The sequence below is a fragment of the Elephas maximus genome, chromosome 22, assembly GCF_024166365.1.
Source record: "Elephas maximus indicus isolate mEleMax1 chromosome 22, mEleMax1 primary haplotype, whole genome shotgun sequence".
NCBI classification, from domain to species: Eukaryota; Metazoa; Chordata; class Mammalia; order Proboscidea; family Elephantidae; genus Elephas; species Elephas maximus.
In genome coordinates this window covers 11,271,927-11,288,845 of record NC_064840.1, presented here as the reverse complement: position 1 = coordinate 11,288,845, position 16,919 = coordinate 11,271,927, and the positions used below count along the sequence as shown (strand labels likewise).

Here is a 16,919-nt window from a genome sequence, read left to right as displayed (position 1 = left end):
GAGAAAACCAGAGAGGCTAGGTGATTTGTCCAAGACCACACAGCTATCAAGTGGTGAGGCCAGGATTCAAACCCAGGACGTCAAACCAGTTACTAGCTGTGAGACCTGGCCAGTTATTTACCATAAAATTTTTTTTTTATAACCTCAGTTTCCCTCTCCATAAAATGGGGGTAACAATACTTATTAGCCTATAGGGTTATTGTGAGGACGAATATGAGATAATTGTAAAGCACTTAAAACAGTGCCTGGGGCACAGTAAGCGTTCAAATAACTGTAGATGACTTGACGACTTTCATCATCGCTGTCGTCGCTGTTACCTTCAAGACTCCCCTCCCCCTCCGGCCGCGGTTTCCTCCCCCGCAGTACCAGCCCGTGACGTTGGAGCAGCCGCTCTCACAGTCTGGGTTTACTTGGAAACTAAAAAGCGAGGGAAGGGGGTGTTCGCAGCCCCTCCCTTGACTCGGAACGGACCCCAGGGAACGTGCGACTCTCTCTCTAGCGACTCCTCCCGTCGCCCGCGGAGACTGCTCCGGGACAGGGCGCACAGGTCCCACCCCGGAGGCGGCACGGGATGGTAGGCAGGAGGGTACGCGGGAGAGGTGAAGGGGTCTCAGGGAGGGGCGCAGGCAGGAGACAGACTGCCCTCTGAGCCCAATTCCAAGGCTCCAGGAGCCAACCGCCACGCCCTCGATGACCACTGGACCCTCCCCACCTCGCAGTCCCAGCCTCCAGTGCTCTGGGCTCCGCGGCCGGTGCGCTTGGGCGCGCGATGCTGGGGTGCCGGCAGAGGGCGCGCGAGGGGGCCCGGGGTGGGCGGGGGACCCCGCGGGAGGCGGGATTGGGAGGAGGGCCCTGGCCGCCCCCTCCCTCCCTCCCGCCCGCCAGGAGCTCCAGACGTAGAGGCAAGAGCCAGCGATGACCCCCGCACGCTTCGTCTGCTCTGCGCCCCGCTCCTACCTGTAGAGTCTCGACGAGCGCTCCTTCCCCGGGCACCTGTCCCTTCCCCGCCTTCGGAAACCTCCCGTCCACCTACCCAAGTCTCGGATGGGTGGTGCTGGGACCCCGGGGCAGGGCGCCAGAGTCGCAGCTGGTGACATGTAGACGCCCCCGGTCCAGCCTCGGAATCTGGGCGCCCTCCTGCCTGGAAAGTTTGGGCTGGGCGCCATGGCCAAGAGCAGCTCCCTGAATGTCCGCGTGGTGGAGGGCCGCGAGCTACCCGCCAAGGACGTGTGAGTACTCTGGGGTGCGCCGGGGGTGAGGGACGCGCCGGGCATGGAGTGGGGCGGGTCCCCCTTCTGCAGGCCCGGGCGGGGAGGTGAGGAGAGGTAGGGGTGGTTGGATCCTGTCTAAGCTCGGGTATTGGGGCAAGTCAGCGTGTGCGGGGCGCTAGCCCCATGCCCATCGCTGTTCTGAGGGAGGGGGCGCCCACACTTAGCAGATATTCCCCCGACCCCTCTAGGGAAAGGGGGGCGTCTTTGCTCCTGGGATGTATTGAAGGGCGTCTTCCAGGGTGAAAGAGGGGACCAGAGGGTCATTCTGTCAGAGGTGGGGAGGGAGTGAAGGGGGGACTTGCCTTAGTCCAGGCAAATGTTGGAGATGGAGCTTCCCCAGGGTTGGGTGGGGGCTTATCAAGTCAACCCTGGGGTGGGGTCCCAGAGGGCGGGAATTTAGGTGGGCCCCAATATTCCTCTGTGTGCATCTGGTGTTTCTGCATGTGGAGTGTCACCAGATAGCTGGCCAGCCAGACCTGGGGGAGCCTGGAGTCCTTTGGACCCAGAGGCTGAACCCTCAATATGGGGTCTCCCAGCTGAGCAGGAGCTGTTCCTGGATGCTGAACTGCTGGAGAGCCAACTCCCCCTTGCAGCCCCTCCCTATCCAGGCATGATGGGGTTGTGGGGGCTCTGGGCTCCCCTCAGCATGGCCCCGGCTATGATTCCCCCAGTGCTGAGTCAGCAGTTGCCGAATCAGCAGAAGGGGGGCAGGGAATTCCTTCTTGCTTGGCCTGGAGCCCAGAAGGGGCTCTGAGGGTGTCAGCACCTGGGTCAGGTGTGGGATCCTTGGCAGGATATTGATTGTGTGACCTTGGACCTGTTCTTCTCGGGGCTTCGATTTCCCATCTAGGCCATGGGAGCTCTGGGCTGGAGTCTCCAAGCCCCTTCCAGCTGTGAGGCTGGGGGTCCTGTTAGGATTTACCCCGTGGCCACAGTGAGCAGGAACGTGGATTTAGAGCCTTTGCCCAGGTTGGAGTGGGGCTTGGTCAACCCTGACCCCCAGGCAGGCCCTGCTGGCTCCCAGCCAGGTGTATCCTGCCTCCGATTTGATGACCCCCCCCAACACTGCAGGTGTGTCAAGGGTGGCTGCTTAGAGCAGTTTTAGCGCCCCTATCTTCATCAGCCACCCCAGATAAACATGCACCTGAAATAGGACAGAGCTTGCTGCAAGAATGTAGCATCTGGAGAAGCCCCCCACCACTCTCTTTCTGAGATGTCCCCTCAGAGCCCCCCAGAATCAGAGCTCCTGGGACTCTCAGGACAGTGAGGCTGGGGTGGGGCCTGAGGGGGCCTTTCCAGAAACTGGGTTCCCATCTCACCCTCCCCCCGTTCCTGGGCCAGGGGCCATGAGGGCTGGTCGTTGCTGCCCCAGGCCTAGATTCTGCCTTATGGGGCTCCCTTGACCTTGGCCTGAGGGAGGAATTGGGCCATGTCTGGTTTCTGCACCTCTTGCCTCCCCTCCCCACTTACCCCCTGCCCAGGTCCTAGGCCAAAGTGAGCTCTGAGGTGGCCCCAGCCCTAGAGCAAGGCCACGAAGGGGCCACCAAGCCCCAGCTGGGGTTCCTGCCACCTGCCTCAGTCTCCCTAGCTGTTGGCTTCCTTCTTCTAAGGGTTTTCCTCAGAGCATGCTGGGATCTCCAGGCCCCAGAGGGGCTCTTAGACAGAATGTGTTCCCTCTCCCCTCTCCCAAGGGAAAGGCCCTCAGACTCTTGCCAGGTTTGAGGGGGTCCCACCAGGCCTCGGGAGAGAATTTTAGAGTTATTATTATCATTAATAGTAGCAGCTGTAGATCACTGAGGGCTTACCATGGGCTAAGTCTCGTGCTTAACATTTCCTATGGACCTATTCGCGTCTCCACTTCACAATCGGGAAACCTGAGGCCCAGAGAGGCAAAGCTGTTTGCCTAAGGTCACCCACTGGGACTTGAACCCTGACTACTTCCAGTGCACAAACCAGACTGGGCAGGCGATGGCTGAGGGGCCTGCTTTCCCACGCTTGGGCTGGGGCACAGGCCGTGGGAGAGAAGCCAAGGGTCTGGAGAGAGCAAAGGTCTGGAGGAGGCGGCCCCCCTGCCACCATTGCCCATACCTGATGGGCACCTGATAAGGCCCTTATGCGTCACAGCCTTGGAGCTGACGTCTGGAGCTTGGCTCCCATGAGAGGCCCAGCGGTCAGGCTCCATCGGCGGGAGGGGCGTGTCCACCAGCCCTTTGCTAGTGCAATCCCAGCCAATCTGCCCCCCCCATCTGCAGCTGGGGAAACTGAGGAATGGGACAGCCAAGGAGCACTACACAGAAGGGGGTTCAGAGATGAAACCCAGAGAGGGACACGGAGACACAACATCATCCAGTCTGATGGGCTCAGAGTTAGTACCTGAGCCAGAGGCTTTGGGGCGGCAGCCAGAGAGGGCTAAGGGAAGGAATCCAGAGGCGCAACTGAGGCACAGGGCAGTGCTCACTAGCATACAAGGCTCTTGGTGCCAATGTGACTCTTCCCTGGAATTCCTGAGGCGTTTGAGTTTGGGGACCTGTGGCGGAGGTAGAGAGATGGGGGCTGGGGCATGGAGGGAGAGGGCCAAGGGGAGGGGAGGGTGATAGGCAGAGGGAGCATTGGTTAAGAGCATGGGCTCTAAGCCTCACAGAGCCGGGTCTGAATCCTGGCTCTTCCATTACTCCTTGTGTGACAAGTGTCTTCACTTCTCTGAGCCCCCTGGGAAAGCACAACACATTCATTGGTTCAGACTATCTCTGGAGGGCCTACTATTACATGCTGGGCAGTGAGGGGACAGGGGGAGACAGCAGAGACCAAGGCAGGTCCTACCCCAAGAAGCTAACAGTCTGGAAGTTGGGGGGAGTGGAGACAAACTTTAGACAGGGCAGTGGTAGTCAGGGGAGGCGTCTCTGAGGAGGTGGCTTTTCGGCAGAGATTGGAATGACAGGAAGGAACAGGCTGTGACAAGATGAGGATCAAGAGTCCCTGGCAGAGGGAATAGCATGCGCAAAGGCCCTGAGGCTGGACTGAGCTTGGTGGAACACAGACGAGGCCCATGGAATGGGGCAGGGGCAGGAGGTGAGGGGCTGGAGTAGATAGCTTGGGGTCTGCTGGTAACTCTTATTATGAAGGGGGGTTAGAGGATACAGAGGCTTGGGGTTTGCTGGTAACTATTATTATGAAGGGGGGATAGAGGATGTGGTGGTGCACTGGCTACTCCAGGCAATGCAGGTCATGTCTCCTGTTGGTTGAGCTTTGAGGTCTGGATCACCTGGTCTGTGCCTGCAGTGAGAGGGTCAGCCAAGGTCCATCCCTTCTGACAGAGAGCAACTCACTGATCCTGTCCCCAGGGAAACTCCCACTGAAGTGAAAGCTGGGGAGGGCAACGCTTACCCCAGAGGATGCCAGTTAAGGCAGGTTAAGCTAGCGGGTGGCGAGGCCAAGGATGACTCCCAAGCACATGCTCTTGACCTTTGGGCTTCCAGGGTCAGGACTCTGGGCTGTCTGCCTCCACATTCCATTTTGATGCATGGAAGACCAGAGAGGCCGTTTGTGGTGGGTCAGGCACACGATGGGTGGGTTGTGCAGCCATGACATCTTCTGCTGGTCCCCTGGGGCTCTGCCTCTCACCTGCGTGTGCTGTGTGACCCTGAGCAAGTCCCCTCCCCTCTCTGGGCTTCAATCTCCCCTATCTGTATAGCGAAGGTAGATTAGGACCCCACCCACGGCTGCCCTCTCAACATCCCCCTCCAAACCCCTCCCTTCCGCAGGTCTGGGAGCAGTGACCCCTACTGCATAGTGAAGGTGGATGATGAAGTGGTGGCCAGGTGAGGAGTGGGGACACAGGCCTGGAGAGAGGGGAACACATTTAAAAGAGGAGCAGGGGAGAGCAATGCTTATGGGGGGCTAGCAGGTCTGAAAGAGGATGCTTTGTGCCCTAGCTTCTCTGGGGCTGAACAGCAGGGCTGCCACCTCCTGTCCTGCTCTGGCCCCATCAGCCGGCCAGGCGTCCTCCCCCTCTGGACCCCACGATGTCCCTGCTGGCTCCCTGGAGTTGACTCAGCAGCTGCCAGCCTGTACCACAGTGGCCTCCCTGGGGGCAGGCAGCTCACGCTTGGCTGGGCTGCCTGGTTCTGAGCCATCTGGGTACTGCGGGCACCCGGGTGTGTGCGAGTGTGAGCGTGAGTGTGTGAGTGTTGGTGGGAATACCTGTGACCATGTGTGTGTCCCTGTGGGTATACCAGTGTGAGTGTGTGTACACACATGGCTGCCCCATACACACATGTGTGCACCGAAGCCTGCTTATTTGGGCACATGGTCGCTGCTGGTGTGAACATGTGAGGATGCGCGAATGTCTGGAGTGTGAGTGAGGGTTGGGGGGGCATCAGGCTGGGCTGTGCTCGGCTCCCACCCCCGCAGGCCGAGGGACAGCTCTCCGCCCCCACAGGCCTTGAAGGGGGGTGGCTAAGGCCCCGGTTCCTATGGAGACAACAGGATTCAGGATGCTTCTGGCGCTGGTTCTGGTCCAGATGGGACGGGAGCTGGGAACGAGGAGCTTGTGGGGGGCAGGGGTCCCCTGTTGTTCTCTTTGTGCCCACACTCCATGACACAGTCTCCAAACCTGCAGCTTGAATTTCTGTGTGACCCCAGGCTGCTGTCTCTCCCTCTCTGGGCTGTGAGGAGCCTCCCAGATTCACAGCTAGGAAAAGGTCCGGGTGGGGGAAGAGGGTGTTTGGAAAGAAGCTATGAGGGTATACCTGGTGGTGGTGCCTATGGGCTGGGTGCAAGGGCAGGGTGTGTGTGTGGGGGCATGTGCACACTCTTTGTTGGGGGGAGTGTGGTGAATGGGAGGAGGAAGGGAGTGGCAGATGCAGGAACCAAATTTTGCAGCCAGACATTTGGGCGTGTCTTCAGTGGGCCAAGTAGGTTCTTTGTTCCCTTTGGGTAAAGGAAGTGTTTCTACAGGGGAGTTGGGGTGGAGATGCTGTGTGTGTGTGTGTGTGTGTGTGTGTGCCTGTGTGTGCCTGTGTGTAGATCCTGGATGGTTTGGGGCCCTAATTCTTCTGAGGTCCTGACTTACCTTGTCATGTGCTCCAAGGCCCTGAGTGCTCTCAGGGTCTCCTAGCCCCTTATACTCCCCTTCCCCTTCCTGTTCCTCAAACTCACCAAGCTCATTCCTGCCTCAGGGCCTTTGCACATGCTATTCCTGCCACGTGGAATGCTTGCCCTCATCTTCCCTCCCTGCTTTGCCTGAGTACCTCTTGCAGGAAGCCTTCCCTGATCCCCCTCCCTATTCCCACCCCTAGACCCAATCAGCTACCACTGAGGGAACCCATCACACAGCTCCTACCACTGTATCATAAGTCCAGAGAGCACCTGCCCCATGAGGGGCTCTGTGGGGCAGGGACCTGTCCCATCCTCTGACTCCCCAGAGCCCAGCACACTCACACAGTGAGGGTGAGTGTTCCCAGAGTGGAGGAATGAATGAGTGAAGGAATGAATGGAATTGTGTATGTGTATGTGCTTATATGTGTGTGTTTATCTGTGAAATTCTGTGTACGTGTACACCTGAATCTCTGTGTATCTACATCTCTGCATGTGAGTGTGAATGGGAGTGTGTCTATGGGTCTGTGTGTGTCTCCATTTTCTGGGTATTTCTTTTGTCTCTGTTGTCTCTTTGTGTGAATGTGTCTGTTTTCTCTGGGTGTGTCTGTGCATGTCTGTATGTATGTTTCTAGAAATTTCTGAGGATGCCTATGTATGCCTATGCATGTGTGAATGTGTCTCTTTGTGTCTATGGCAAAATGTGTGTTTTTTTGTTTCTGTGCGTGTGTCTGGGCTCTTAGGTGTGTATTGGGGCCCCCGGGTGTGCATATGTGATTAGCTGTGTGTGTGTTTGAGGGTGTGTGTTTTAGTCTCTGAGTATGTGAATATGTGAGTGTCTGTGTGTGTGTCTCTGGGTTCATGAGCGTGTGTTTGTGTGTCCCTGGGTGGATATGGATCTAGGTCCTGGGTGTCTGTGCTCATGAAGTCCTTGTCCTTGCCCGTGTGTGTGTGAGTGTGAGTGTCTAGGTCCTATGTGTGTGTGTGAGTGTCTGGGTCCCCATGTGTGTTCCTGTGTGGTCTGAGGGCCCCCAGCCCCTGCACCCCGTCTTACAGGACAGCAACCATCTGGCGGAGCCTGAACCCCTTCTGGGGCGAGGAGTACACGGTGCACCTGCCCCTGGACTTCCACCACCTGGCCTTCTACGTGCTGGACGAGGACACTGTCGGGTGTGTGACTGGGGCAGGGGGCTGTGTGTGTTGGAGGCCCAAGACTGGGTCCCTGAGGGGAGGCAGGACTCAGGGTCACACCCTGCAGCCAAGTGCCCACCACCCAGCCCTTGATGCCTACCCCACTATCCACACCCCAGCCCCGGGGTCTGCATGGTGGGGCAGGGGTCCCCGACTAGAGCCCTTACCTGTCGGCCCTTTTGCAGGCATGATGACATCATTGGCAAGATCTCGCTGAGCAGGGAGGCGATTACTGCCGACCCCCGAGGTAGGTGTGGGACTCCAGCTCCCCGCCAGGCAGAGGGAGGAGAGAGTGGCTGTGCCGGAGGCCAACCGGGCATCTGTAGGGGCACAGGAAGTGTCACAGGGAAGCACAGAGCTTCAGTAGAGAATGACTTCTGCTGTTGTTTATGCTTTTAATTTTCAATTTAGTTCATTTATTGGGCAGTTGATTCATTTATATTGTTCAATAGTCAAAAGGTTCAATAATTGGTGAAACTCTCCTTCTCACCCCAGCTACTCCGTTCCTCTCCCAAGTGTCGCCGGTTTTTTTTTTTTGTACATCCTTCTAGAGATATTTTAAATATGTATATGCAAGCAAATAACAATAAGAGCAAAGACTTATATGGTGCTTACTTTATGCTGAACGCTTTCTAAGTGCTTTGCACGTATCCACTCATGCGATTATCATAATAACCCTGTGAGGTAGGTGCGCTTATTATCCCCACTTTACAGGTGAACAAACTGAGGCACAGAGGCTTAAATGACTTGCCCAAGATCACACGTTATTAAGTGGTTGGACTCGGATTTGAACCATGGTTGTTTTGTTTAGTTCCAGAGTCTGTGCTCTTAACACTGTGCTATATGTTTTGTTTTTTCCTGTTTATATGAATAGTAAGTAGCCTATTACATTCACTGTTGTTTCTTGCGTTTTCACTTAACCATGTATCTTGGAGATCTTTCCATATTGAGCTTCCTCATTCTTTGGCTGCATGTGGACGTACCATCATTTATTTGCCTAGCTCCTTACTGATGGGCACTTGCATTGCCTACAATCTTTTTCTAGTTCAAACAATGCTGTAATGAATAGTCTTGTACAACGTGATTTCACACATATGCAAGTTACAGCAGATAAATTCCAAGAAGTGAATTTGCTGGATTAAAGACGGCCCGCATTTGCACGTTTGTAATTTACTCTCCCTGAGAGGAGGTACCAATTTACCCACCTGCGCTCTTGCCAACAATTATCAAAATTTTTAATCTTGTATCTGATAGGTGAAAAATCGCCTTTGAGTATAGGTTTATTTTGCACTTCTCTTTGAGTAAGGTTGAAAGTCTTTTAATATATTTAAAAGTCACTTTATTTTCTTTTCTGCCTATTGTCGATTCATATTGTATGTGCATTTTTCCTCATTGGGTTGCTTGCCTTTTCTTATTGATTTGTAGGAGCTCTTTACATATTAGGGAAATAAACACTTTGTGATATTAGCTGCAAATGGATTTTCTCTCTTGCCTTACATTTTGACTTTGCTTATTATATTTTTTCCATGTATAAATTTTTTTCTTCTTCAGTAGTCAATTTTTTTTAACATGATTTCTTCTAGCAACATTTTGTTTCATTTTTTGCATTGAAATCTTTGATCCATATGGAATTTATCCAGACATAAGGGATAGAGTAGGGATTGAATTTTATTATTTTTTGTCTAGATAGTTACTAGTTGTCCCGACACCGTTTATGGGATAATCTAGCTTTTTCTTCAGTGGGAGTTAGTTGAGACCTACTGTGTGCTAATCCTCTTCATAATCATTGCTCCTATTTAATGCGGACTTACTACATGCTAGGAGCCCTGGTGGCGCAATGGTTAAGTGCTTGGCTACTAACTGAAAGGTCAGTGGTTTGAACCCAGCAGCCGCTCTGTGGGAGAAAGATCTGGTAGTCTGCTTCCATGAAGATTTACAGCCTTGGAAACCCTATGGGGCAGTTCTACTCTGCCCTAGAGGGTCGCTATGAGTCAGAATTGACTCCTCGGCAAGGGGCTTTTGGTAACTATGGGCTAGGCACAATGCTAAGTGCTTTACATTTAGTCCTTGCAATACCCCAGTGAGGTATGCACTCGAATTACCTTACAGTGGATGGGAAGCAAAGTTTAGAGAGGTGAGGTGACTGCCCTAGGTCACATGACTAGACAGTGCAGAGGTGGGACTTGAGTCCAGGTTGTGTCCACCTCCAAAAGTCTGTGTTCCTAACCTGCCCACTGAGCTGCAATGTGCCTTGAACATCCACCCAAGGGGGCGGAGTTAGATGAATGAAGTGTGAGGCCTGAGGCTTCAAGGAACTCATTGCAAAAGAAAACACATTCACATAGAACAGGAAACAAGAAAAGGAGGAAACTGTGTGTGTGTCTGCAACTGTGTTGGGTGCTTTTTATTTTTTAAACAAGACTTTGACAGACTGCGACAGAAATGTGGGGGTGAGGGTATGTGGGGCGTGGCAGTGGATGTGGAGGAGAGGGCGGTGAGGGCTGAAGTGGTCAAGGAGGGCTTCCCGGAGGAAGGGGAATATGAGTTGGTCCTTAACGGTGCTTAGGCAAAGACAGTAAGGTGCATTTCTATGGATTCTCTTCTGGAGGCAGGTGTGAACCAGACTTTATATGGCAGGCTGAAGAGTGTGATCTGTACCACTATATCATGGGCCCTGGGGTTATACTGCCCGTGTTCAAATTCCACCTCTGCCATTACTAGCTGGGGGATCACGGACACGGCTCTTCCCTCCGGGTGCCTCATTCTTCTCATCTGCAAATGGACATAATTTTAGTCCCTACTTTAGAAGGTTGATATGAGAAGTCAGTGACTTAATACATTTTTAATTTTAATTGAACTTTTAAAGTTAATACAATGCCTAGTCACATGGTAGGTGCTTAATAAATGTTGGTGCCTATGCCTGCCAATGAGCTTTGGTGGTACAGTGGTTAAAGAGCTCAGCTGCTAATCGAAAGGTCGGCGGTTTGAACCCACCAGCCAGTCTGCGGGAGAAAGATGTGGCAATCTGCTTTCATGAAGATTTACAGCCTCGGAAACCCTGTGGGGCAGCTCTACTCTGTCCTACAGGGTTCTCATGAGTGAGGACTGACTCAACGGCAATGGGTTTGGGTTTTTTTTGGTTATGCCTGCCAAAGGAGCACTGGTGGTACAACGGTTAAGTGCTTGGCTGTTAAATGAAAGGTCGGCAGTTTAAACCCACCAGCGGTTCTGCGAGACAAAAGACCTGGTGATCTGCACCTGTAAACATTAAAAAAATAGAAAACCCTATGGGGCAGTTCTACTTTGTCACATGGGGTTGCTATGAGTGGAAAATCAACTCGATGGCACCCAACAACAACAATGCCTGCCAGGGATCGACAGCTGGATCAACCTGAGCCGTGTGGACCCGGATGCGGAGGTGCAGGGTGAGATCCGCCTGTCGGTGCAGTTGCTGGAGGATGTGAAGGGCCGTTGCCTCCACTGCCATGTGCTCCAGGCCAGGTATGGTCACAAGGGGGAAGTGCATATTGGAGAATGAGCAGGTATCTCCTGGGTTCCCACAGCTACCCTTGCTTTTAGGACCTCCTTACTCCAGGGGCACTTCTGGGCTCACAACCAGGATCCCTGTGTGAGCAAACAGCTCCAACATCATCGGTTGCCAGTTCCTGGGGACAGAACACAAGCAGAACTCCTTATTGGATCCCCACTGACCGGCAACAACAGGCCAGACATTTAGGATGGCCAGATAGATGAGTGTGGAGGTATACTAATCAAATCGGAAGTGACAAAAACCCAGTTCATACTGACTTCAGCAGAAGAGCTAATTGATTTGCTCAAATGACTGACATGTGCTTTAGGCATGGCTGGATCCAGGTGCTTGAACAGTGACATCAGCAATTTGTTTCTGTCTTTTGGCTCTGCTGTCCTCTGTGTTAGTTTCATTCTTAGGCAGCCTTTCCTCAGTTGGGGGGCAAAGATGCCCAGCAGACCCAAGCTGGCATCCTACCAATTTAGCAGCTCCAACTAAAAAATACCTTCTATTTCTAACCAATGTCCTGGGGACTAATTCTTATTGGCTCAGTCTGGGGTGCATGGTCATCTCTGAACCAATCACATGGACTCTAATAGGTTAGGCCTGAGTCATGAATCTATTCCCGGAGTGGAGGGTGGGGTCAGTTCACCTAAGTCAGGGGGTCTGGGAGTGGGGAAGGGGTAGGTACTGCCCCAAAGAAAACTCAGAAGGAGGAGGGATACAGAGCCAACAAAATCCACAGATGTCCCCTTCAGGGGTACCAGCTCATGGGATATCCATCTTCCCTCTGGCCCACTCACTGCTCTGCAATCCGCTCCTTTCCTCCTCAGTTCGCCTATCAGTCTACCCCCTTAAATGCCTTCTTTTTTCCCTCTCATTTCCCCTTCCTGTCTTTCTGCCTTATTTTCCCACCTCACTCCCCTGATCCCACTTTTAGGACAACCGTCACCCAGGGAGGGGAGGACCTATATTTCTAGCTTGCTGTGTGACCTTAAAACCCTTCCTTGCCCTCTCTGTGCCTTTCCCATCATCTCCAGATTTCTGCTCCTAGCTTGGGCCCCAGCTGGGGCTCCCTGGAGTCTGGATTAGGGAGAGCCAAGGAGGCAGGGGACAGGTGAAGAGGCTCAGGATGGGGCAGGCACTCTCTGTCTGCTCTGTGGTCATGGCCCCCTCCCCAGCCACAAGGCTGTGCCGCATCCTTGCAAGCAGGAGAGGGACTGATGGCTGTCGCCTAGCAACTGGGCTGGCTCCTAGGAAACCAAAGAAGGCTCTGGATGCCAAGGAGCGGTGGGAGAGGAGCAGGAAGAGGAAGCAAGCAGCCTGGGGAAGGGGGTGTCCTTGGATTTGGGGGACCTCAGGAAAGAGGAGTGGGGGAGACTGACTGGGGTGGGTCTTTTGGATTGTTATGGAAACCAGAGTCAGGGGTTCCTGCCTCATGCCCTTGCTTGAGCCCTAGGCAGGGTGTAGGAACATGTTTGTTGAATGAATGACTGAGCTGAGCACTGCTATCTGCCAGGTGCTATGCTAAGCCCTTTACACACCTCATCTTATTTAATCTTTGGCCCTAAAAGCTTGGTCTGTTATTACTCCCATTTTACAGATGAGGCAAACTGAGGTTTAGAGAAGTGATGTGATTTTTCTCAGGGTGACCCAGCCTGGCATCCAGTCTCCTATCCAGGAGCTCCAGGGAAACTGAGGCTCCCTGCTCCCCAACTGCACCTTGATTTCATGATGCAGGACTTGACTTTTCCGTGCCTCAGTTTCCTCATGTGGAAAATAGGGTCATACTAGTGCCTCCTCATAGGGTAGGTGTGAGGCAACAAGAAGATACCGGGTCTGGGTGGACATGATGACGGGTGCCCCTTGCTGGCCCCCTGCAGTGGAGCAGGTCATTACCTTGGAAACCAGTGGCATTTGAATGATCTACCCTGAAGCCCACCCCCCCAACCAACTTAATCTTGGTTCCTGAGAGTCCTGTCTCCCCTCACCCCTTTCCCCATCTGTCCCCAGGGACCTGGCCCCCCGTGACATCACTGGCACGTCTGACCCATTTGCACGTGTGTTTTGGGGCAGCCAGAGCTTGGATACCTCAGTAAGTGGAGGGAGGAGGGGAGCCAGGAAGGGGAGGGGTGTCGCGGCACCAGTGCTGTCCCTCAGAGACCACCCACTCCTCCCCAGACAATCAAGAAGACCCGCTTCCCTTACTGGGACGAGGTGCTGAAGCTGCAGGAACTGCCAGGAGCACCGTCCCCGCTGCGGGTGGAGCTCTGGGACTGGGACATGGTGGGCAAGAATGACTTCTTGGGCATGGTGAGCGCCCTGTTCCCGACACCCTCTGTGGCTCCCCAGTGCCCCCAAGCGGAAGGAAGGGGGAGATAGGCTGAGCCTTCTGGGGCTGGGATGGGCAGATGTGGAGGCTGCCTCCTCAGGTTCTCCAGGAGCCCAGAACTGGCCCGGCCTGGGTGATAGCATTCCATTGCCTCACTGTTTAGGTGAGGAGACTGAGGCTCTCAAAGGGGTAGGGACTTACCCAAGGTCACAGGGTGAGCCCAGATTCTCATTCTGGGGAGAGAACAGCCAGGACAACCGCGCACATGCCTTGTGCTTCTCCAGCAGGACCTCATTTGACTTAACCCTCAGACAGCCCTATGAAGCTGGGACTGTTGTTATCACCATTTTACAGATAAGGAAACCGAGGTTCAGAGAAATCAAATAGCTTGCCCAAGGTCACATGACTAAGAAATGACAGAACTGGGATCTGAGTTCAAGTCTCTCTGATTCAAGGCCTTCCTCCTGGAGCCTCAGCTTTCCCATCTGTTAAATGGCTGTGATTGCTGCTGCCTTCACAGGAATAGTGGGTGTGAAAATGGCTGTATACTCAGGGCTGTCATTTTTGTAAAAATTTTTAAAGGAGGCAGGTTTAGAGCAAATCAAAGACAGACTCAGTCATGCGTTGCTGGTAGGATTTTAAAATGGTGCAGCTGCTTTGGAAAACAGTCTGGCAGTTCCTCAGAAGGTTAAATATAGATTTACCATATGACCCAGCCCACTTCTAGGTATGCACCCAAGAGAGTTGGAAACATATGTTTCCCCAAAAAGTTGTATTCAAACGTTTATAGCAGCATTAATTCATAGTAGCCGAAAAGTGGAAACAACCGAAATGCCCATCAACTGAGGAATGGATACCCAAAAAGTGGTCTTCCCATACAATGGAACGTGCCCGCTAATTGGCTCGGGATTTTGTGGTGTGGGAGGTGATGAAAATGTTCTCATATTAGTGGCGATGGTTTCACAACTCCGTGACTATCCTAGAAACCACTGAATTGTACACTTCAAATAGGTGAATTGTATGGTACGTGAATTCTCTCTCAATAAAGCTGTTATTTAAAAAAGAGAGGGGGCAAGAGAGGGCTCAGGGACCTTCTGGCTTATCTTAAGGCTTTTGACGGATGTAATATGTGTCCCCAAACAGAACTGAAAAGATACCCAATCCAGCCATGTTTGAGTCCTGGCTCTGTCTCTAGCAGCTGTGTGACCTTGAGCCAGTCTCTCCACCTCTCTGAGCCCCTAGCAGGAGAAAATAACTGGGGGCTGGGGCAAGAACAGGGGAATTGATGCTGTGTCAGTGGGAGATGGTGGGGGTAGAGGGGGCCCCTGGCAGGCCAGGCTGCCCTCCTTGGGTGATCTGTCTGAGCTCCTTTTCCACGCTGGAGGCGGGAGGTCTGGGTTGGACAGGGCATGGCTCAGCTGAGGGCCCATGTGCCCCACAGGTGGAGTTCCCTCCCCAGGTCCTGCAGCAGAACCCACCCAATGGCTGGTTCCGCCTCCTGCCGTTTCCCAGAGCTGAAGAGGATGTTGGGTAAATATGGGGCCCAGGGAGGGGGTCAGGCTGGAACTATACGGGGCACTGTGCCCAGCCAGCCCACACACTATCACCATGTCACTTCATTCATTCATGCATGCATGCATTCATTCAACAAATGTTTGTTGAATGCCACTCGATTTGGGCTTATGTATATCCAAAGGAGTTCACCTTACACCCGCTCACCTATTCATGTAAAAACATGTCATTTCACATTACTGGGTTCTCACTATCCACACCTGTCTACACCCGTCCACACTATCCACAACTGACTACACTGCCCATACCTGTTCACACTGACCATTCCTGTACACACTTGTTTATGCTGGCCACATCTTTCCACGCTGGTCACACCTACGCAAACTATATGGTCTGCACATTTGTCCTTGCCCGTTCACGCCTGTTGATACCTGCTCACAGCTGATTTTCTGCTTATACCTATTCATACCTCCTCCATTTTGCCCACATCCATGCAAATATCCTTATCTGTGTTCACACCTGCACACCTGGCCATACATCCTTATGCTCCTTCACCTGTGACCTGGCCCTGGCAGGGGGCTCCTGGGGGCTCTGCGGCTGAAGGTGCGCCTGACCGAGGATCGTGTCCTGCCCTCCCCGTACTACCAGCCGCTAGTGGAGATGCTGATGGAGTCTGTGCTGAGGCCGGCGGAGGTGGGTGCACCAGGCACATGGTTCTGCTGGGGATGTGGGGGTGTCGGGATTATGGCCTCCCTGCTTCAGGGAACCCCACCTGGGCTCTTCTGCATTGAAGCCCCAGGGCCTCAGACCACATCTCCCACCTCTCGCCCCCACCCAGGAGGATGCTGCTAGTCCCTTGGCTATCCTGGAGGAGCTAACCTTGGGGGACTGCCGCCAGGACCTTGCCACCAAGTTGGTGAAGCTCTTTCTCGGCCGGGGCCTGGCCGGGCCCTTCCTGGACTATCTCACCCGGCGCGAGGTGGCTCGGACCAGTGAGTTGCCCCTGGACTCCCAGACACTACTCCAGAAGGCTGGGCCTGCAGGAGGGTCCCTGTGTGTGAGGGTCCCTGCTGTGTGCACCTGCAACCAGCTTGGGAGCTCAGTCCTGGGCTCAGACCCTGGTTTTGCTATTTGTGAGTTGTGTGACCTTGGGCAACTCACTTATCCTGTCTGGGCTTCTGCACCATGAAAAGGGTTGACTGTATGGGTCTCCCTGATCCTGAGCTGGGAAGAATCATGACTTCCACCTTGGACGGCTGGGGTGAGCTGGGTCCAGCCCCCCATACCCCAGCAGTCCTTCCCCCCTGTCCTCTCAGCCGACCCCAATACTCTGTTCCGTTCTAACTCGCTGGCATCCAAGTCGATGGAACAGTTTATGAAGGTGAGAAGGGCTGGCAGGGCCGTGGGGCCGCTTCTGGAGAGGACACCCTTCCTGGTGCTTAGCTGGACACAGGGCTTGGCCAGCCTCAGGTGGCACTGGGTGGCTGGGCTGGAGTGTTGGTGGCTGGTGCCTGGCCTTGCCGTGGGCTGTGCCTCCCATAGTAGCCCTGCCCAGCCCTTGGTTGTACCCCACCTGATGCCCCCCAGCCTTGCCTCGTGTGCCCTGGAGGGTGTCCCCTGCCCCAGTTCTTGGATGTGCTGAGCCTTGTCTTGAGCTGCTCCCTGCATGCCCCCACCCCGCTCCCAGCTCATGAGCATGCCCCGGCCACACCCTCAGCCTTGCCCCGTGCGGTGCTCCCTGCCCCTAGCTCGTGGGCATGCCCTACCTGCACGAGGTCCTGAAGCCAGTGGTGAACCGCATCTTTGAGGAGAAGAAGTACATGGAGCTGGACCCATGCAAAATGGAGCTGGGCCGTACCCGGTGAGCAAAGCTTAAGGGGGGCCCCAACCCTCCTTCAGGCCCCTGTGCCCCTGAGCCTTGATAAGTGGGCAGAGCCAACTGTCACCCCACGCTAGGGGGACAGCTATCCAGGAGTTCACAGACAACCTC

At 54.1% G+C, this 16,919-nt stretch overlaps 1 protein-coding gene across 3 annotated transcripts in view; it reads left to right on the top strand.

Annotated features, from left to right (window-relative positions):
- Positions 1 to 929: 929 nt before the first annotated feature.
- Positions 930 to 16,919, top strand: part of RASAL1 (RAS protein activator like 1) — a 28,447-nt gene continuing 12,457 nt past the window's right edge. For 2 of the 3 annotated variants that reach the window (XM_049866877.1, XM_049866878.1), the window contains exons 1-12: positions 1,060 to 1,229; positions 5,033 to 5,089; positions 7,422 to 7,535; positions 7,742 to 7,803; positions 10,928 to 11,057; positions 13,099 to 13,180; positions 13,267 to 13,398; positions 14,859 to 14,947; positions 15,505 to 15,622; positions 15,768 to 15,921; positions 16,246 to 16,310; positions 16,678 to 16,790. In XM_049866877.1, coding sequence (XP_049722834.1) covers positions 1,165 to 1,229; positions 5,033 to 5,089; positions 7,422 to 7,535; positions 7,742 to 7,803; positions 10,928 to 11,057; positions 13,099 to 13,180; positions 13,267 to 13,398; positions 14,859 to 14,947; positions 15,505 to 15,622; positions 15,768 to 15,921; positions 16,246 to 16,310; positions 16,678 to 16,790 — 1,181 coding nt within the window. In that variant the 5' untranslated portion in view covers positions 1,060 to 1,164. Of the gene's footprint in view, positions 1,230 to 5,032; positions 5,090 to 7,421; positions 7,536 to 7,741; positions 7,804 to 10,927; positions 11,058 to 13,098; positions 13,181 to 13,266; positions 13,399 to 14,858; positions 14,948 to 15,504; positions 15,623 to 15,767; positions 15,922 to 16,245; positions 16,311 to 16,677; positions 16,791 to 16,919 lie in introns of all 3 variants that reach the window. The other variant, XM_049866879.1, reaches the window with a different exon arrangement.